Source organism: Nesoenas mayeri, assembly GCF_963082525.1.
Source record: "Nesoenas mayeri genome assembly, chromosome: 3".
Lineage (NCBI taxonomy): Eukaryota > Metazoa > Chordata > Aves > Columbiformes > Columbidae > Nesoenas > Nesoenas mayeri.
In genome coordinates, this window is record NC_137544.1 from 60,562,380 (window position 1) to 60,584,649 (window position 22,270).

At 43.7% G+C, this 22,270-nt stretch overlaps 2 protein-coding genes across 7 annotated transcripts in view; both read left to right on the forward strand.

Annotated features, from left to right (window-relative positions):
• The window catches only part of PEX7 (peroxisomal biogenesis factor 7), a 46,283-nt gene extending 40,018 nt beyond the window's left edge, over positions 1–6,265 (forward strand). For 3 of the 6 annotated variants that reach the window (XR_013921978.1, XM_080341987.1, XM_080341989.1), the window contains one exon: positions 3,973–6,265. Coding sequence is in view for 2 of the 6 variants with exons in the window: in XM_080341987.1 (XP_080198113.1) it covers positions 3,973–4,041 (69 nt within the window). In the remaining 4 variants the exon portion in view is untranslated. The remainder of the gene's footprint in view (positions 1–3,972) is intronic. The other 3 variants (XR_013921980.1, XR_013921981.1, XR_013921979.1) reach the window with 2 other exon arrangements.
• A 5,076-nt stretch (positions 6,266–11,341) lies between these two features.
• On the forward strand, positions 11,342–13,768 carry SLC35D3 (solute carrier family 35 member D3; the record flags this gene model as incomplete). Its single annotated transcript, XM_080342771.1, has 2 exons — positions 11,342–11,777; positions 12,939–13,768. 2 exons carry the CDS (start codon positions 11,342–11,344, stop codon positions 13,766–13,768), a joined length of 1,266 nt encoding a protein of 421 aa, XP_080198897.1.
• Between the last annotated feature and the right edge of the window lie 8,502 nt (positions 13,769–22,270).

A 22,270-nucleotide genomic window follows, 5' to 3' on the forward strand; every position in this document is an offset into this window, starting at 1 on the left:
TTGATTATAAGCACTCTGGAAGCCGAATGGCACCAAGATACTTCCAAAAAGACTAATCTAAAATTGCTGTACGTTCTTTGATTAAACCCCTTCATAAAGGTGTTACTGAACTCAAAGTTTTTAGTTGTTCTTTTGAATGTATTTAATCTTAGTTACATCTTGGGGATTTATTATGCCTTCAAATATTGAAAAAAAGTTAGCTACTAACTTGGGAGATTTCTCTTGTTTTCTTACTTCTTCTGAACAGTAGAGAGGCAGAATGTCATTCAGGTAATTGCAGTCGCCTGAATGGATTTGCCTGGGGTGCTGGAAAAGGTCTAAGTCTATTGCAGAGGAGGATGATTGTGATGAATAAGGAACAGTGGGCCTGTCAGAGGGGCAAATCGGTTAGTGAGGAAATGGAAATGGCTTTGATAAATGAATGGTTGTCAATATTAAATCAGCTGGTGGGAGACATTGTTATACTATGGGAAAAGGATAAGCACTTTGATAAAATACAGGATAGCTGTTTCATTTGGGTTAAACTATGATTTTCTAATCAAGCAATCAGCTTCCTCTGATGACTGCAGTTTTCTGTTTGCTTGCTTTTTGGCTTTACTTGGAGGGAAATACAGTGATCCCCATTTTATGTGCTTCAGATAGACTTGCTTAAATCTCTACTGGCAGATGACTTGGCATGGTGATTATTCTGCAGTAATAACAGTGCAGTACCCCTCGCATATATACTGGTACTGCAACTTTGCTACTGAAATAAAAGCATTAGAGACAAGCAGTAAATGTCATTTTGTTAGACTGCCTTTGTCCCATATAGCTTTAGTTAAAATTACCAGGTTTAGAATGCTTTTTCTATTTGCATTATTTCTTGATGTAATTTACTAGTCAGTGTAAGGTAGAATATTATTGTTTTACAATTAAGCTCTAGTTATTCTGCTTTTCCCTGCAATTTCTGATAGTTAAAATTTACTATAGTAGATTTTTATTCCATAGTTACAAGAGCAATTTAGTATTCATAAATGATAATGCAAATTGCATGGCATATGAGTGTACAAAATATTCACTAGTATGAGGATATTGTAATTTAGACAGTTCTTTGCAATTGAAGTAAACTGTCTTCTACTCTGTTTGCATGTCAGCTTAAAAACAAACAAACAAAAATGTAGATCATCCACCCTCTAAATAGTGAAATCAGTGAGATTTGTTTCAATCTGGGAGTAAAATTTGTCCCCAGGACAGGTGACATTTTCACAGAAAGACAAACCTTCATATCTTCGTGTTCCTAATGGCAAGGACTTTTATCATGTATTTAAATAATGTGTGAGTCTGTTTTAAATTTTCCTTTGTCTTTCATGCTATCGCAGAAGGATTTTCTCTGCCTGTTAGTTACATCATCTCATTGACGAAAATATAAACTCTAGGAACTTTTTAAATGCCATATTTATTTGCTGTGGTGTGCTGGATCAGCACTCATCCCAATGAAATTTCTGCTGCTATTTTAATATTTAAAATAAGTAGCATTTATTTTATTAAAAAGTTGGCTGAAGTGCTTTAAAGCATGTATTTAAAATCTTCATGTGTCACATGAGAACTGACATTTTTAAATACTTTTAAAGCACTTACATTCAATATCCTATGTTCCACTCCTCTGGGATAAGGCAGACAATGGTCATCAGAGCATTGTATAAGATGGGTCATAAGAAGAAGGCAAAATAAAAGGAGAAGACATTTTGGAAACTGAAGCAGTAGCTGCATGAACAGGCACTTCTCTTTATCCTGGGGTTCATTTTAGTCATTTGTGTTTGAGGCAGCAATAATCTATGAGATACTGCAAAGGGGCATGGAGCAGCTGTCCATCAGTCAATGCCGGCTGTCATACTGTTAGCTTACAGTTGTCCCCTTTCTCTTACAGTCTTGGCTGTATTTTGGAGAAAGAATTATGGAGAAAGGGAAATGCTGTTGCATTTTGTAATGCTGTTCCATGCTGCAGTGTCCCAGTTTCCCATATGTATCTGTTTGCTGTTCTTTGCATGTGTATTTTCATCAAGGTTTCTGCTATCAGTATTCCATTATAGACTTCCTGCTGCACAAGAGAACTTGATACGCTGTTATTTGCAGTAGCTTTTGTTTTCCTTTTGTTTGCTGGTTATGTTTTCATCTTTCATGTGCTATCATTAAGTCAATGAGTTGGGCAAATTACCACTAGTGATCCTTTTCAAACTTCCTTTTAATATCTCCTGTTTATTTTTACTGTTGCTAGATTAAATGGTTGTGTAACTGTATTTGTTCAGAGGCTACCTCAAGGATGCTAATTACATTGATAACAGGTGGGAATTCCCATGGGATATTTTCCAAATGTTATCTCTGTTTCTTTATGAAAGTAGGAATTGTTGCCTATAGAAATACAGATATTGATCCAGAGCTGTGTAGAATATAAAAAATACCCAAACCTGTGTTTTATGTGATTGCCAGTTTCTACATGGCATTTAATGGAGAACTCAAATTTTCTTTTTGGTATGATCTGGGGGACTGCAATGCAGTAGAACATTATAATATACAAAGCTCTATTATGTTGTATGAATAGACAGACACGTTGTCAAGAGATTTTTTTTGATCCATTTAGATGTATATGGCAAGCACTCCAAATAACTAAGTAGAACCAGCTAAGGAAGCAATAAAGATGAATAATAGTGCAGTATAGTAAACAGAAAATGGGCTAATTATAGTCTGAAATCAAATATTGAAGTTGGATTTCCAAATTTTTAGTGTGCAGCTGTTCATTCTGGCTCTAGAAGAGAACAGGAATTGCAGTCTGCAGCAGAAGGAAGCTGCTTGTGCAGAGGATCCAATACTGTATCCTTTGTGATCCCAACTGGAAAGGACATTGTAGAGATAATGCAAGATAGATTCAGCCAGATTATCTGGCATGTATTTGTGGGGCTCATCAGCTTTTTCTCTTTAGCTCTACTCTTCTTCCCTTGACTTAGTTCTTGTCTCCTACTATATTTTGTGAATATATATTACAGTTCATCTACTTGAGTAATGGACAGTGTGGTTAACCCTTTCACTTTGTTACAGACTGTAAAGTGCATTATCGAGTAATTTTCAAACCTAAAGCATTCTCTAGTCTTCTTCTAGTCTTCTTCTGGAATCTTTTTATTAAAACCGTTTAATGGTATAGAATTAGGTTAACCTTTTGGTTTTGTGATTTTTTTAGGTTCAAGATCTTGGGACTTGTAATTTGGAAAAGTTTCAATCCTATTAGAATCACTTGCTGTGGTTTATAAGATGACAGGGGCACAAGGGCATCACTTCTCATCAGGCTAGTGGTATGTAGGTAGTGCTTGAAGCAACAGCACCACCTCCAATTCTCAGTGCTCGGCAAACAGACACTTATTTTCACAACAAAAGACTGATATCACTGCTTATTAGTGTGAGACTGAAGTTCTGGATTAATTCTTCAAGAAACTTCCTGCGTCATATTGGTCAATTTCTTTGTTTTCCCATTCTTCAGCTGTCCATTAGGAAAACGTCTCTCACAACTTGCTATACCTGCAAGTATAAGAAAGTTGTTCTGATTTGGTCATGAAGTGTTTAGATATCATGGTAAAAGGGTCCCGAGACTCTGTAAAGAGAAGAAACACCACAAGATCTGGACTTTTGTGTGTCCTTCGGTTCATTCTCAGTTACATTCTTTAGCCTATTTGGAACAATCAGTTGAAACACAGAGTTTTCCCTGCTTTCCTCACGAGGAGTTTGAAAAATAGGAGATGGTTAATTTTCATGCATCTCAGCAAAATTATGAGGAAGTTTTGAAAAACAAAACCAACTGCATTATTACATAATTTTGAGGCATTGTAAATCAGAGTACCAATGAGCATTAACTCTACAACATGCATTAATTTATTTTAAGTTCCTTCTGTTTTTTGTAAAAATGACACTTACGAAGGATCTAAATAGATTTTGTTTGTTTTGTAGGTGGTGGATTGTGCTTGGGATGAACTAGTCAAGATCTATACTCCGTCATGTCTGGCAGTTCCTGTCTAGAGAAAAAGTGAAGAAGATCTGACACACCAGGAACCTTTCTCTCTTCCCCCACACCCAGACTTGCTCTGAAGTGTCAAGTGTGTCACTAATCTTAGTGTCTCTTTTTAAGTAAAACTCTCTTGAATGGAGTGTTGTGCACTTTAACAATGTGGAGATATTAGGGCTGGGTTTACTGGACAGGTAGTACTTGAGCCAGCAAAACATTCAACAGCTACTGAATGGCCAAAGAGTGGCTGTAGCAGATATAAGCTGGTGTCTTTAGAGTAAAATCGCCAATGCAATTTTGTGATCTGTCTGGTAAATATGAGAGCAGAGGCCTGAATCTTCTTGGTCCTTATAAAGAATAAAAGTAACTGGTTGTGTATTTGGAGATAATGTCACTGTAGAAAAGAAACGAGTGGCTTTTCACTGTAAAGTACTATAATGTCAACTGAGGTTTGTATCACTTGGATGCATTAATATTTATATGTTTTGCTGTGACTCATGTTGCATTAATTTCTTGTGCAATATGATGAATACTCTTGATAGACAGTAAATGTCATAGTTTATTGCCAGCTGATTCATTTGACCTTTTTAATTGCCACTTCACAAATATGATAAAGATTATTTTCATGAATTTTTTCTGTTGTATCTCCTTGAGTAAAACAGTCGATGAAGTCATGCAGAAAGATACTCTGATGATAGAGAAGACCCTTAGGAAAAAAATGAAACATATACAACACTAATTGGATCACAATCTTCAAGATTTAGAGATAGAACAACCATCTCTTCTATTAGACTTGTCTTCTGTTTTCACTTAGAAAATTTTTTGAAGAGATAGAAGAGGAGTGTTGCTGTATATTCAGTGTTTCTGGACCTCTGACAGCCTGGCCAAAGTGTGAGCTGATGTCCGGACCAGGTGAACATGCAAGTTAGCTGTGTGACATAAACATAGCAGATCCAGTATGGCCAAGCTATTATACTTAAAAGAATATGCTCAACATGCCTGTGACTCTTTGCAGGCCAGGTCTTTGCAGATCCTTGGACAAGTTTTCATTGTCTCTTGTTAATGAATGCTGTACACTTCTGGGTTGCACCACTCATATATCAAGCAATAGCAGACATTGCCAGATCTGCTGGATGCTTTGAAGAAATGAAAGAGAGAATTCAGCAGAGCTAAGATCTGCAGATTGCAAGGGAAGAATGATTGTGCTGTCTTTGAGAAAGAGCCAGGGAACTAGTGGGTAGCCACAGGGAGATACACATATATCAATTTGGTGGTAGGGCAAGATAGAAAGAAACCCGCTTCTACAACGTGAGAATTTGGATCCTGATAGGATCGTATAGTTTTCTGGGTCAGTGCAAAGTGACCCCAGAATGCCATCTTCTTGAGCTGAATTGATAACCAAAAGTTGATTTTCTGCATACAGCTTTCAGCAATACTATAAGCCATAACATCTAATTTTAGGCGTTAAAATTGATTTTTTCAACTTGAATAGTTACTCCACTCTTCTGCTTTATCTCCCTTTTCTGCTTAGACTACAAGTTACTTGTCTGAGGGAGTGGAACATTTTGGTGGTGGGTATGTACTTTATGTATGTATTTCTGGGAGGAAGGAAATGGTATGTTCCAAAATGCTGCCATAGCCTATCAGTTGGAAGGGCACATTTAGAAAACCTCACATGGGAAAAAAAAGGAATTCTGAACACATACACTCAACACATGAATTAAACCTTTTCTTAACTGCCTGTTCTCCCCGTATGTCCTGGTTAGCTTCAGTGCTGAGGGTTGCTGTGTCTGGCTTTAATTCTCTCGAAAAATGAGCACATCTAGAAGATGTACATAGTAAATAAAAACTCTGGCCTTTAATCTTCCTTTGTGATCTTTGAATGGAGAGAATGTGCTGTAACATTTCTGCATTGTAACAGAAAAAACAATCTGGCAATAGTTGTTGCTGATTCTTAATTCTCAGGGAATGTTTGCTGTAATTGTTTTAAAGAACTACTTTTTATTTTATGACCACAATACTAACTTGTGATCTTTTTCTTTTTGTTTATTGAGACAGACTTTTAACAACAACAGTCTTAAAAATGTAATGTGTTCTACTTTTAAACTTGCTCCTGTGGAAGATTTAGCTTTATGGGAGCCCATAGGTTTCTCCTTGGTTCGAGAAACATATTGATTAATCATGTTCTAAAGGAGTGGATTTGCTGTTCTACAATGCTATTAAATTAATTGCACACAGTGTCTTGGCTACACTCTTTTATTCACTTCCCCAATTAAGAAACGTTGATCAAAAAGTAAAGGCAGTGAAAGATACTGAGAGTATTTTGTAAGTGGAGCATATTGTACTCATGGTCTGTGTCTTGTGTGGATGCTGGATGACAGTTGCATTTTTCCTCTCTGCTTTTAGAGACCATGCTTACATGCAGCTTCACCTAGCTGTATGTCACATCAGGTCTGCATATTGATAAAGGAAAGCTATTTGAAATTATTCTTTTTGTGTGGTTGTGCAGACTACATGCCAGTGATGAAGTGTACTCTTTCTTCTAGCCAAGTACAATGCTGGTCTCAAATTTTGCTGTGTAGGCATGGGTGTACTAAGCCTTTCAGTACTGCTCAGTTGTGAATGTGCTCAGGGTCATTTGCTAGGGAATGGATACAATTCTGCAGAACACTTCCCCTGTATACCTCATGGTTGCATTAGACCCTAATTAAAGCAAACTGTCCATTAAACATTATATATAGATATAATCTTTACCATTTTCATCCAATAAACCGTTTTTAAAAAATGATGCCCTAAGGAAATTGGCACCAATTTGCTCTACATTTTTTTTTTTCTCTCACCCATGTCATTGTACCTAGATGAAAGGCAGAACTCAGCACAATTTGCATCAAAGAATTAGAGTTGAGGCATCATCATAATCTCGTTGCTCTACAGAACCACAAAGTTTTGGATTACTATGATCTGTGCCCCACTACTAGGTCATAGTTTTGTAACAGAGTCAACTTACAGACTGAGGACCCACTGCTGCCTCTGGACACAAGAACAGCTGGTGTAAGGGAAGTACCATCACTGCAGCGTTCCCTCAAATGATGTCTCTCTCTCTCGGTTGCTTTATCCAATTCCTTCCCAGTGAAGTGCAGGAGAACTCATCCCTTCTGAGTATGAAGAGGCAGTGGGAGACTAGTGCTGGCTGTGGCCTGAATCCATGTTGAGAAACAGGTGGTTTGGGAAGGGACAGCACTTTCACCCCCCCCTTGCTGTGTATAGGCTGGACTAAAATCAGGAACGCCATGAGAGATGTTGCAAGAGAAGCTGGCCTTGCAACACGGGTGAGTTCTGAGAGATGGCATATGGTACATGGACGCTGGAGTTCCCCCAATTCAGCATTGGTGTGGCCTCATCTTGAGTACTGTGTGCAGTTCTGAGCACCAGAGTTCAAGAAGGACGTGAAGGTCCTTCCAGAGGAGGGTAACAAAGCTGGTGACATGGCTGGAAGTCATGTCTGTGGGGAGTGGCTAAGGACTTTGGGCTTGTCTAGTCTGGAGAAAAGGAGACTGAGAGGGGAGCGATCTCCCCAGAATCCAGTGACAGGATGGGTGGGAATGGCTCAAAGCTGCACTGGACATTAGGAAGCATTTATTTACCGAGAGGGTGGTCAAATACTGGAACAGGCTTCCTAAAGATGTGGTCAATGCCCCAAGCCTGACAGTGTTTAAGAGGCATTTGAACAATGCTCTTAATAACATGCTGTACCCTCTGGTCATCCCTGAATTGGTCAGGAAGTGGGACTGGATGATCATTGTAGGTCCCTTCCAACTGAAATAGTCTGTTTAAATGTTTATCCTTCTGTTTATCCTTTTCTGTTTCAATCAGAGAACTATTTTGCCTCCAGTGCAGAGTTGCAGCCTGGTCCTCTGCAATGTCAGAGACTCACTTTTTCAGTGATAATTTCACTGGTGGGGGGACAAAATTGTCTCTTCCAAAGTTTATGCTTAGGTGGAGTCACAATTACTACAGTATTTCCAGAAAGCACGATTAGCTTTTTTTTCCATCTGCACCTATTTGGCAGAAGTGGATTTTTTTTCTCCCACGTGCAAACACTGTCCCAGTGATGCACACGTTCCTTTAAATGGTGTTCTGTGTGAGCTTGAGATGAGTCCAAATGGAGGCTGGTGTAAATGCATTGGCACTGTTCTTCAGTGGGTTTTGAAGCCAGATTTCATCTCCAGTAAGTTTAAATGAGAGTTTCAACCTTCATATGCCTATTATTTCAGGCCACTTAACTGTAAGTTTACATTTTATGCTGCAGTGCAGCTGCTGAAGTGGGTGAAAGCCCCCGAGGTGGAGCGTCCCATGACACAAGGGAGGTGACCACAACTGATGTGTCATTTTCCCTGAAAACTTCTGTGCATGTTTCAGTGCATGCTTTCTTATCACCCTGAGTTAGCAAAGCATAAACATCCAAGTATCTTGATTGCATCCATGGCTTTTATGACTGAGGTAACCTGAGAAATTCAGATAGGTATTACTTTCACCTTTTAAAAGGAGGCATAGACACAGTCCTGGTGGTTGTGGGTTTCTTTGTTTTCTTTTGTTTGGTTGGTTGTTTGTTTTTTTTCCCCAGTGTTTGGATATTTCAATCAGTGCAGTTTTTAATCAATAGAAATGTAAGTACTCAAATATAAAAAATAAAGATTTGCATGTAAAAATAAGATGAAAATATGACTACTTTGGTAAGAACCAGAGAGAGAACAAAATGGAAAGTAAACTGTTTCATAAACTCTTTTATAATCAGGGAACACCTAAAGTCAAAAGGGAAAAAGCCAATTTTAAATGACAGGTATCAGGAGAATCATCCCATAGGTTCTGTAAAGATGGAGGAGAAGGATGAAAAGAGAGGCTGCAGGTTTGGGTTGGGTGAGTATTACAGTGGTCCTTACAATGTTAGTCTTGTCCTTGCATTGATGTCAGGCTTTGTGATAGGAATGGGGAAAGGAAGGTGAGAAAATGCCAGGCAAGAGTGAGTGAGTGAGAACAGTAGCTTGACGAAATATGAGTAAATGGAAGACTGAAAAATAAAAGGCACGCAAGCTGGAGACAGCCTCTGGTGAGAAAGAATATTTATCCAGGAACACGTCAAAAAGCAGAAGACAGCACTGCTGTGTCTGCACCAAGCACGGGCAGAGCCAGCAGTGGCCGCTGGGCCCCGCACAAGCAGGCTTATGGCACTGAAGTGCAAGGTGGACTCGCACTCAGACCCAGCTTCTGGAAGCAGACTGCAGGTTAGATTTCCAAACCGCTTCTGTCTCCATCCAGCTGTTTATGCCAAAGGCTGAAAAAAATAAGTTCCTTTAGTTTTTGCTTAGAGAATATTGTTTCTCTTGTGGTTTACCTCCGTTGTTTAGTTTCAACAGTACCTTTGGTTGCCTTTCCCTCATTACCAATTTCCATCTTCAAACACTCATGCCTTCATCTGTACATCCCATTTCATTTTATAAACCTTGTCCTGCCTCCTTTCTCTGCCTGTACCAGCTCTACTGCTAGTTGTAACCCGTGAAATTTATAACACATCCTCTTTGGTGTAACTGGTCCCTGTGACCACCAAGAGCCCCTTAGTGCACCCAGCAATAAGCCTGGGCACACACAGCTTCTCTTGGTTTGGATAAAGAGCCCAACACTGCAGGTCCAGAGTGTTTTTCCTGCCACTCCTCCATTCTAGCATGGTCATTCCATGCACGCTTGCTTTCCTGGCAGTCCTAACGCCTGCCCTACTGTTGTGGAGAGCTGTTGGCATCAACAGCCCTTTTCTGTGATTGCTGCAGGTCTCACCCAAAAGCCAAGCTATTGCAAGAGTTTCCAGCTGGGTGTGTCTAGTGAGGTCTTTGAACTGAACTAAGACTGAAATGTAACATTTTTTCCACATAAATCTCACAGAAAACAGTTGTGCCTTTTTGCTACTGCTGAAATGCAATGCTGCACTTGTGCTAAATTCCGTGGAAGCCCAACAGAACTGGCAAACCTTGTCAGGATGTGGTCCACTCTTTTTATTAATACGGTAAGTCTTTGAAAAACAAGCTTTGGGTGTCAAGTGTGCCATCTTCCCCCAAGCTGGTTCTTTCTAATACCATTCTTGTGGAGGGGGAGGCTTTAAAATAAAGACTAACTTTGCTAATCTCATATTGATGGGTGAAAGGCAGTCTTACTGCTAATGACAGAGACCTAACGCATATGATGTTAAAAGAAGGCTCAAGATTATAAGGCAGTTTGTAAAACAAGTATAGTTTTAATTCCCTGATGTTGCCTGTCACTGCAGGAGACGGGTAGAGGACTGGATGTCCGAGAAAACTGCTTTTGCTTTTCTGTAGAGTCGAGGTGATCTATTGCAGTCTCCTGTTAAAATCTTAATCTGGCAAATCAAGACAAGGGATTAGTTTAAATAAACTTTACCAGGCTTTAAAACATCACCTTCGAAGGCTCTGTGTGGTTAGCAATTTTCAGTGACTTTTCAAGGAAAAGTCTCCCTGACAGAAGCAGTTTCTCCCTGCTTCCTTAGCAGCGGCTCGCGTCTCTTTGCCGTTCACCGCCCGAGAAGCGGCTCCCTTTGGCCAGCCGGAGGGCCGGGACCCCAAAGCGAGGAAGCTGCAGCGCGGGGCTGCAGGCGGGATGTGCCGGTAGGCTCGATGGGTGCTCCTTCCTGGGGGGACATGCGCTTTTGGGGAGAGAAAAGCGATGCTGCCCTGCTCAAGCACGCGTGGGGGCGCGGCTCGCACTGACCTCCCAGTTCTGGCAAACGTGGGGTCTCCTGCCGGTCTCCCACGCTATTTTCGGGTCAGTCGCGCTCCGCCGCGATGTTGCGGGCGCCCCACGCTCATATCCCTGGCTGGGAGCGCAGCCGTGCGCGCTGCCACCACCCGCCCCTCCTGCGCCCGGACTGGCTTGGGAGGGCTTGCGGCCGGCGCGGGGGGGCTTTCCCACCCCCGCTGAGCCAGGGCGTGCCCCGGGGGAGACCGCGGGGCGAAGCTCGGGGGACACCGAAGGCGGCTGCGGAGACACATTGGAGATGGCGGGGGGACACACCGGGGGCGGCGGCGGGGAGGGGACAGGAGGGGCGGGGGTGCGGGGAGGAGGGGGCACACGTCGGGGGCGGCGCGGGGAGAACACGTTGGGGACAGCGGCCGCCCTGCTGGGAGCGCGTCCTCCCTCCGCCCGCCCCCTGCCTCCGCCCGTCCTCGTCTCCCCCCGCCGCCGCCGCGGCGGGTGGCCGGGCGGGCGGCAGTGCCGCGGGCCCCGGCGGCGGGGCCGTGCGCGGGGAGGATGGGCCGGTGGCGGGGCCGGGCGCGGGGCGTCGCGGTGGCGGTGGCGCACGGGCTGTGCTCGGGCTCGCTGAACATCCTCCTGAAGTTCCTGCTGGCCCGCTACCACTTCGCCTTCCTGACACTACTGCAGTGCCTGAGCAGCGCGGCCGCGGCGCTGGGGCTGGAGGCGCTGCGGCGGCGGGGGTTGGCAGCGCTGCCGCCCTTCGGGCTCCGCCTGGCGCGCCCCTTCGCCGCCGTGGCCGCCCTGGCCACGCTGCAGTCCACCCTCACCCTCTGGTCGCTGCGCGGCCTCAGCCTCCCCATGTATGTCGTCTTCAAGCGCTGCTTGCCCCTCGTCACCCTCCTCACCGGTGCCCTGGTGCTCCGCGACGGCATGCCCTCGCCCGGCGTCCTTGTCGCCGTCCTCATCACCACCTGCGGCGCGGCGCTGGCCGGTGAGTGCGAAAGCCACCGCGCCGGCGGGACGAGACGCGGCGGGACGGGGCGGGCGGGCGGCTGCGGGGCCCCCCGACGGCGGCGCCGCCTCGGCACCGGCCGCCGCTGCCGCGCTGGCTGCGCTTCGGGACGGGACGGAGTTGCGACGGTATGGGGGGCGTGCAACCCCGGGGGAGCAGCGTCTGCCCCACTGCGGTAGACGCAGCCTTACGGGGGCAGGTGCAAACTTGCGCTGTGACAGAAACAATCTTGCAGGGCTCAGTGCAATCTTACGGAGATAGGTGCATCCTTTTGGGCGTCCGTGCAGCCGTTTAGGGGTTCGGTGTAAACCTATGGGAGTAGGTGCAACCTTACTGCGACCCTGTTAGTGAAGGTGCAACCCTATAGAGGGAGATACGGTCTTACAGGGGGTGGGTGCAATCTTACAGAGGCAGATGTAATCTTCTGGGGGCAACTGCAGCGCTGTGGGCTTAAGTGCAGTCTTACAGGAGTAGGTGCAACCCTTGTGGTCACTTGCAACCTTGTGGGACCAGGGGCCGCCTTGTGTTGATTTCCCGCTGATGTGTAGGTGGGGTGGGAGACAAAGCTGACTCTGCATGCCCTGGCAACACTCTTGGGTTAGGGGCTGCCCCAAGGAACAGAGCACACACATATGACAAGTAGCTTAATCTGCAAAGAAGCCTGACTGGGGGCACACTGTTAGAGCCCCACACAGCTTGGCCTTGCTGGGGTGAGCAGGAAGGCAGAAGGAGGGTCAAGGAAGCTGGAGGGCAGGCAGTGTGACCAGCCAGAGCTGATCTGTGCACACACTGACAAGAGGATGCCCAGCATTGCTGTGTGTATGTGAGATTCCACCTGCAAATCTCCCATAGTGTCTTCACAAAAGGGAGAATGCAATCTGATTTTGGCTGCAGGATTCAGGGGGAGGGTGGGTGACGTTCATTAGGTTTGCAGTGCACATGCACCAAAAATATATATATATATATATATCTGTTGGGAGGTTAAGTTTGTCTAGCCTTGGGAAAAACATGACAAGTCTTAGAAGTTATGGAAGGGGCACTGGTGCCTGTTTCTTATATATCCCCCTGTCCCAAAACACTGCTCTCTTTCTGCCTCATGTGCAAAAACCATGCTTGTTTCTTTCTGTGACTTTCTGACAGGAGCTGGTGACCTGACTGGGGATGCTATGGGCTATGTGACAGGTGTGCTGGCTGTGCTGATACACGCTGCCTACCTGGTGCTCATACAGAAGACCAGTATAGATAGTGAATACGGACCACTGACAGCTCAGTACGCCATCGCTGTTTCAGCCACCCCTTTTCTCATCATCTGCTCCTTTGCCAGCATGGATTCCATCAATGTCTGGTCATTCCCGGGCTGGAAGGACCCTGCTATGGTATGCATCTTTATTGCATGTGTCCTGATTAGCTGTGCCATGAACTTTACCACCCTTCACTGCACTTACATTAACTCAGCTGTGACCACCAGCTTCGTAGGGGTGGTGAAGAGCATAGCAACCATCACAGTGGGCATGGTGGCATTCAATGATGTGGAGCCCACAAAGTTATTTATAGCCGGTGTTGTGGTCAACACGTTGGGGTCTATCATTTACTGTGTGGCCAAGTACATTGAGACGAGGCAGCAGAGCAATTATGAGGACCTGGAGAAAGACACTAGAGAAGAGGAGGGGAAGAGGCAGGCTGGGGACCAAGCACTGTTTGCAATGGAGACAGTTTCCCATGAGAAAGGGGCTGAGGAACCAGCAGTGGAAGGACCGACCACACAGGACAGCCGGAGCAGAGAGGAAGAGAAGGACAGCACTGAGAAACCTGCCAAGGGATCAGCGACCTGTGGAAAAGGCACCAGCACACAAGAAGTGAACAGGAGCTCACTGAAGGATGCCTATCTTGGAGTATGGAGGTTGGTGAGGGGTGCTAATTATATAAAGAAGGATTATTTGATAGAAAATGAAGAGGTACCAAACCCTTAAAAAGCAGGTTTGAAAACCTGTTACTTGAGGACAGACACCTGGTTCTCTGTACAGGGGGAAGGGCAGAGCATACATTTCCACGTCAATGCCGACAAATCCAAATCATGTAGAATAACTTTACCTCATTGTCAAAAAGCGGAAAGTCAGAGTTCACTCATGCTTTGGGCTTGCTCTCAGCTGCTTTCAGTACATCAGCTTAGACCCGCCATGGGTAGAGATGCTGAGTCCTCTGCTGTGGATATAGAGAGAGATGGGTAACGGCAAGTGACAGGGCGCTTGCCCAGCAGCCTGGGCCATGGGGAACACCAGTACCATTAAGTTAGTCGGCAGTGCCAATGACACAGCAGTGGACTGTAGCTTAGCTTGCATCTGGAGCCTTGTGATTTTAAGATCGTTCGGAGGCTCTGTCAGTGTGCTTCCGTATCTGTATCCATCCAATTATAAGTACTCAATATAAATACATTTCTGCAATATATAAGCTCCTATTAACTGTACTTTTGTGTGCTCCTCTGTGTCAATGCAATTGCAACAGAGCTAGAGGTTGTGCCACTTCAATTATATTGGTGTAAAATCACCCTCTTAACTAAAGAATTGAAACTCTCCCTGATTCTGTTGCCAGGCTGGGCCTTGGACCTGGTTTACATTGAGTGGTTTGTGTCTTCAACAGAAATATTTTTGTCTTGAGGTGGTGTACATGAGAGCAGAACCTGATCTGAACTTTTGAGAAGCTGTGGTCAGCAAAGGAATGGTGTTCTTTTATGACCTTTAACTACATGTAATATTGGAAATATTATTTTGACCCAAATAAAATTAATTGGAGATGTTGATATATCAATTTGATCTGGGAGGGCTATAAAAAAAATAGGGAGACAGTGCAGTGTGCCTTGTGCTATCCCCTCGTACCCTAAACTCGGGTGAATCAGAGCCTGGCCTGGAACTTACGTGTCCTCTCCATCTTCCTCTCTCAGAAATACAGGTTGATAGGAGTACTGGGGGCACCACCTCTGCTGGGGTTGCCAGGATTGCTTTTGCAGGACAGTTTGGTGTATCCTGACTGCATGTTGGGATGCGGCTTTGTGTGTATCAGCCTGCACTGTCCCTGTGCTGTGGTGTCCAGTGGAAGAAAGTGCAGGCGGGCGGGCAGGAGCTGCGGTGTGCTCTGGCACGGCCTCTGCTCAGCATGCCAGTATTTTGTACCACACGCACTGGAGAAATAAGCATTTGAGTATGTCTTAAACTGGGGTTACCCTTTTGGGAGGCAGAGTCCTTGGGTGGAACCTTTGCTCAGAACCAAGCAGAGAGGAGATTTGACTCTGAGTCTTCTTCATCCCAAAAGGGTGCCCTGTCGTTCTGTCCATCTTCACCACAGACTGAAACAAGTTGTTATTATCTCCTGAAAAAATGAACCAAGTTTGTTGTAGCTATTATTGTTATTGTTATTGTTATTGTTATTGTTGTTGTTATTATTTATTAAGCCACTGAACTGAAAATCATTTATTCCCACAGCCCTGATTAAGCAGTGCCTAGCCCAATGCCTTCTCCAGCCAAGCAGGCAGCATTAAGCCTCACAGCGTGTTCAGCGCTGAAATTCGAAATGAGCCATTTACCCAGCAGGGAATATTTGCAAAACTGATCTCTGGGGGAGCTTTAGATTCTTGTCAATAAATGCAGGCAGAAACATGGGGTGCAACAGTCTGGCTTTCGAGTGAGTGCAGAAGTCGGGTGACCTGGCATCACCCACGAATTTTGAAAGAGACGACTATAAAGACATTCAGGCTAAAAGCCTGTAACTGCTGAGCTGAGAGATGGGGCATGGAGACCTGTACATCACACCTTATGTATAGCTTGTGTTTAAGAGTCGAGAGATACTGGCTGTATGCCAAATTATGTTTACTTTCTCTTCAGGCTCCATATGGTATCTTTTTCAGTAAAAACACTATTTATTGTTTATAGGCTAATATAATAGGGGTTTTATTAATTTTTCAAGTGCATCCCAGAGTGAAGAAGTTTGTGCCTATGACTTACAATTGCTATATTACTGAACTCATTATGATATTGAACTGTATTGTAATTGTGCAGATGGCTGAAGAGAAGCCCACACTTCTGATCTGTCATCACTGTGCTCAGTGTTTTCTGTCCACAAGAAATGTGGATCTTTCTACCACCTGGATGTGAGCCTTAGATTCCATAGTGCACGCTCCATGTTTGGCACCTGCTTTAGGAAGCTCTCCCCTGCAATCCTGTTGCAGGACTTTTCCCTGGGAGAGTTCAGTGTTTTGCTGCTTACTGTTGTTGAAGTGTTAACAGAAACTTGCAGAAATTTGAAGAGTTTTGACTGTTGTACGTTTGCATGTATAGGTGAAATGTGATTATATTGTATTCTGTTTATACCTGTAAATTCCCTGAACTAAAATGGGAATTGGCAAATGCAAACCACTTTTTCAGTAACAGGGACTGTCACACAATAAAATAAAAATACTGCCTCGTGCTGAGGTATTTTTATAACATCAGCGGAAGACTGCAGAATGAGATGTGGGAATAAAACGCGCTGCTTTCCAAAAGCCTTCTGGTTTTCTTATTGTTGCCACTCCAGGGTGCTCATTTTTCGTTCATTTATAGTTATTCTTGTGCCTTTTTACCATCCAAGTTTCCTCAACATGTGACCGCACACTATAAATACTATCGTGGACAGAGGGACTGAGGGCAGATAAAAGGAACACAGGAATCTGAAGTGGCTGAGTCCTCTGTATGGTCTGAAGTTTATGTGGTTCTTAGCAGTGATTTCTTCGGTTACATATTTAAGGCGATATAGTGTCACTAGTATAACTGCTGTAACTTTAGCATAAATAAAAATAAGATGATGCTTGTTATTAATAGTTATATTATAAAATCATTGCATTATTAAAGGACTTAATTTTGATTTTATTTTACAATGTTAAGTGTTTGTATTACCAGCTATTTCACATGGCAACCCTAGGAGTTGACTTAAGCATTAATTTTTACCTGTGTGCCTTGGATAAAAGGTATGTAGTGTGCCTGTGGCTGAATCTGGGCTGTGCCAGACACAGGCTGGTGATTATTGCAGAATTCATCTTAGAGCTCCACACAAACGTGCCTGAAGGACCGTTTACAAAAAGAAACTGTACTTGTTCCAGGATAATGAATGAACCTGATGCACAATGACTGCTTTGAGAATAAACATTAATTTTAGTGTCAACACATCATCGAGTAACACCTGCTCTAGCACTACTGTATACACATACGCATTCACACACACGCACACAAATACACCTGCAACAGGAAAATGAAAGCCAGACTGGCTGTCTTTTCTATAGTATATTGTTTTCTCAAAGAAATTTAAGAGAGGCCAGGTTATTTGGAGGCAGGGGCAGTTAAAATTTCTAAAGATAAGTCAAAAATGTGCATATATCACTGTCGAACTGCTCCTGCATTTACCATCGCTTCCAGAAGGAAAATGAACAGCAACCTACAAAAAAGAACAGGTGAGATTGAGAGAAATTTTACAGTTTATTAAGCAACACTCCACAGCCCTGTGTATGTCCAGGGATAGTTTATTGCCAGTGCTTAACAGCCTTCTGTAATTCGATTATGTCTGTTTGCTGCAGGCAAACGCTTCAGTAGGCAGAAAGGTGCAAGCTCTTCAGCTCCAGGCTCTAAATTAACAGCTGAATATTTTGCTGCTTGTTGTGGTTAGGGTCTAACACCACCGATTCCTGTCTCCTTGTCCACTCTGTCTGTGTCTTGTATAATTCACGTACTGCTTTGAGGTTTCTTCTGTTTTGTTGTTTGTTTGGTTGTTTTACTTTTTAACATGAAGCCTTTAAGAGCAGGGCAGGCAATCAACTCTGCCTCTCTATTAGCTGCTATATTCATGCTTCAGTAGCTTGTTGGAGGTCAGCCGGAAGCTTTTCACTTCAACCTCGTGCCTGTCGGGAACTGATGAGTGTGCACATGCCCTCCTTTCTCTGCCCTTATTCCTGCTGTATATCCCAGATCTCGTTTCCTGTGTTCAGCCTGAAAACGGCTGCCAATGGCAGAGGACTTGCCATAGAAGCTTCTGCCTTATTGTTATAATTTTTCTTTTTTCTAGGAGGGGGTGGACCAGCGGGATCTTGTATGTCCAGATTGCTTCTTGCTACCTTTGTGCATGTTTCGGCACCAGCTCCCTGCTTCCCAGCTCCCTTACATAGCTCAGCTGTGGCTGCGTACCAGCTTCTTGTGGAGCTGGGCCAGGGCTGGGTACCAGCATCCTGCAGAGCCGGGCTGTGCTCAGCGTGGACGCAGGAGTGAGAGCCCTCACGCTGCCAGGCAGCCAGTGCCGAAATCTCCTGCTCATGCACTCTGGTGTGGATATTTGTTATACATGTAAAACCAGAAGGAGATTTCTTTGCAGTAAGGGAATTTTGACTAATAAAGCCATAAATCTGAAAAGGAGTTGCTATCATTACTGCTGTCGAGCCAGGTTCGTTTTTATTATATGTGGAGACTAGGAAAGCCAGTCACACTTTAACGCTGAGCATTGTATTTGAATAGGAGAGAGACTGTATAAGAGCTGACTGTATAAGAGCTGAGAGCATGAAAACACTGCTTTAAGAGGTACATGCCATTGGGATTGGATGGATGGGGAAAATATGAGAGTTACAGATCAGGACAGATGGAGAAAATGTGAGAGTTTGCAGAAGAACAAAACATTTCAGTTCATATCCCTCTCCTATACCTACATCCCTGAGGAGATGGAAGCCAGACCCTCCACCAAATTTTAGTTTGTCACTGTTCTTACAGGGAAAGAAGCAGTGACAGCATCAGAAACGCAGGGCTAAACAGTGCAATGAATCTGCAGTGAATGCACTTGAATTTGGGGCCCTGGAAGAGTGACACACATGAAGGAGAGGGCAGAACAAATGACCTGGTGGGGGGAAGATGGGTGGATCTGCTCTTTGTGGCCCTGTGATTTTTTTTCTTACTGGACAGATGTAAGGAATTCTGCTCTGGGCACGTTAATTTTATTGATAAGTTTGTCCTTTATCAAATAAAAACAATGCCAGTTTTGTTCTCTAAATTACACCATTTATTTTTTATTAGGTGCTATTGATTTTGTTCCTGACAAAACAAGACAGATTTCAACAATTCTTTAACACAATTCAGGATTTCTCTGAAAAAGAGTGATAACTCCTAAGGTCATAGACCGATTCTTACCTGACACTGGAGCGGGTCAAATGAGAGAGAATAATGAACTGAAACTGGTCATGATAGTAAGCCAGTCAGGTTTACCAGCTGCTGTAAATATTGAGTATCATCAATAAATAAAAATGGCTACAGGGTGCTGTGTATATCACCATTAACTCCTTGCATCTTAAATTGGCTTAAGTGAATTTTTGATCTTCAGAGTATCTCTGCAAATCTGTCATTATGGTCTGTTCAATTCCAAACTATGTACGCTTGGTTAAAATGTAAAATATGTTTTTTTCCTTCTCATTATCACACCACTAGTCAACCCGGGCTCTGAAGGGGAGAGAGGTTCCTCTGTCAATCCAGCATCTTGAGTGAGTGAACATTTAGTGGCACAGAAAAGATCCAACAACACACATTACCACAAACATACAAAAAGGAGCTAAATATGTCCTTATCACACTTCTGCAGAAGAAGATTGCATTTCCTCAAACATAGTGGCTGACAGGCCCCTGGCTCTGAATATTCATTTAACACCAGAAGGCTGATGCACACAAAACACACCAAAACTGACAGGGCACAGTCACACAATTTTGGCCCTGGGATTTACAAAGTTTTCTAAACCAAAAGAGACTGGGATGCATTTGCCTGGCATCATGGAAGAAATTGCTTTATTTAGGAAAGTTGAGGTGCAGGTCTTTGTGAAGAGCTCTTCTCCAAAGAATCATCACTGCCAAGCCAGCAACACATTTCAAGGCCTGAGACAGGATTGGACTTTCAAAGTCACTCAACTGAGTTGGTCTTATTTTTGTTTTTGTTTGGGGATGTGTGTAATTATTATTATTATTATTATTATTATTATTATTATTAGTAGTAGTAGTAGTAGTAGTAGTAGTAGTAATAATAATAATAATAAATAACAGTTAAGCATCAGCAGAATGGTCTGTAATATCTGGTTGTATTCTGCAGTGCCTTCTGGCTAGTGGACTCTCCTGAACCATGTGAACGTTGCAGTGGTTTGATCAAACCAAGGCTAATCACGCTTCATCCAGCTCTGTCACCCAACACAACCAGCACAGTTTTGGTTTTTTTTTTTTTCCCATTTGGAGCATCTACTTAACAGTGATTAAGTATACTGGTACACTCATAAAGATCTTTTATAGAATCAGCTGCTCCAAGTATTCAATGCTACAGTTCAGGAGAGATACTAAGTGATAGCTAGCTACCAAAGAGCAGTCTTGGTTTCATGTGTATTTATCACAAGAAATTTGTTCCCTCTGGTTTATCGCATTTTCCTTTAAGATGTTTTCCTTTAAGATGAAAATGACAGCTGGAAAAGGCTTTTTGACAGAAGATTTTGCAGGACTATGGGTTATTTATATCCAAGCTTTAGACTTTCCCCAGCTTTATCTACTTCAGTGCCTTTCCTCAAAACTTGGAAATTTTGGTCTTGACTGAGGTTTGGTGTTGATTTGGCACCATTCTTTTTTTATTCTCTTTCTGCAAACTTCACCTCTGCCTGTCCTGGCTGGCCAGGTATGACACAATGTGGTCCTGGACCTGACATGCACCCTGTGAGTCCTATTCAGGGAAATCAAAGCAGCAGTCAGCAGACAAAAAGCATCAGAACCTACTCTCCTGGACAAAGACAAGGAAATGCTGTTCTGTGATTGAGCTTCTTTACTGATTTGTACTGATTTGTACTCATCACGAACAAGCACAGTGAGTAAGACTTTCAGAGCCATGGAGGCTTCACTGCATCCCTGCATTTAAGCATGGGTTGAAACTGGAGATTATTTCTTGGTGGGTCTCCTCTTGGTGCATTGTGTAGATCCGACGTGCTGACATGTAAATGGGTGAACTTTGAGGACTTGGGCTTCTGCGTGAATGCAGGTTCCTAGGTGGCAATATAGAGCAGTCACTGCAACGCCTTTCTGGTTGCTGTCATGGATGCTCTCATTTAGTAGTTCCAGCCTTTGTACCTAAAAACATCGACGCATATGTTTAATTTGTGCCTTGAGGTAGCCCTCAGTCAGTAGGATGTGAACCTAAATGAAAGCATTTTACTACATTAGGGGCTCAGTAGTGTCTGATGTTTCACCTCCCCAACCAGAGGAGAGAAGTGAGTTTTGGGATTACTTCTCTACCCCACCAAGCAGAGATCTGTGCTTGAGCAGCTAATACTTACAGTTCCAGCAGTGCAAAGTTAAAGAAACATCCTCTCCCCCCAGAATCTATCTACTGACATATCTGTGGTAGGAGAACCAACAGTAAAAGCACTTCCCACAGGAGAAAGGGGGATTTTGCCAACTCAGTGTGTGCCACTGAGGGAGGTGACACAGCTGTGCCACCCAGACAGGGTCACCAGCCACTGGGGCTGTGCTGGCACCCTCAAACGAGCACAGCTGTAACTGCAGAGACTTTGGGGCGCAGCTCTTGCCACTAATGCTGCATGGGTGAGTGTTCTCTTGTGGGGTCGGGGCTTTGCCCCTTTCCTGAAACACCTCAGAGGGAGGTGGCAGGTGGCAGCTCTCCCAGCCCCTTCCCCACGCAGGGTAACAGGTCAGCCCGGCTGTTCAGTGGCATCACGGCGAGGGAAGGGAATGGTACAAATTTTACCTTTGCAATCCAGGCAAGCTGTTACCAGAGCAGAAATGGTTCCTTTATTACTATTTTTTTTCCCAGTCACAGCTCCCTCTATATTTCTGAAAGGAAAAATGCAAATCTGCTAATAGTTTTTCCAGAAGAAAAGATTTCTTTAAGAAGGACCTTCCTGCAGGCAATACAGTACTGTCTGAGCTTGCAAAATAATTCAGTATATGGAATGGATTAGGTTGGTGGCTGCCGTATTTTCATTGCCTTCAAAGTGGCTAGGAAAACGAAGATGTACAGGTAAGGACTGTAATAAAGAATTAGCTCTGTAAAGCGGCTTTGCTACAGCAAACCTTCAAACCCACTTGAGAACGTCAGGGATTTAGCATTATTCTTTAGCTGACTTGACAAACAAATCTGGCATCTTTGCAACTGAGCCTTAGAATAAAAAATGCCATAAACTCAATCTCCTGCAAGATAAGGAGTAGCCAGCTGATTCCCAGGGTGCAGGTGGCACTGATAAGCCCCTGCTTTTGGTGCACTCTGCTGCAATGGGATACCTAATTTAAGTAAGTGCAGTTCCAGCACTAGGGCACATGAAGTCTGACTCATGGATCAGTGCCAGTAGAGATACACAAGATCAATTTTGCACATTCACGGGGAAAGCTGCTCTCATTTTAACTAAAATGCTAAGCTTGAGTAACAATATAAGAGCTATCA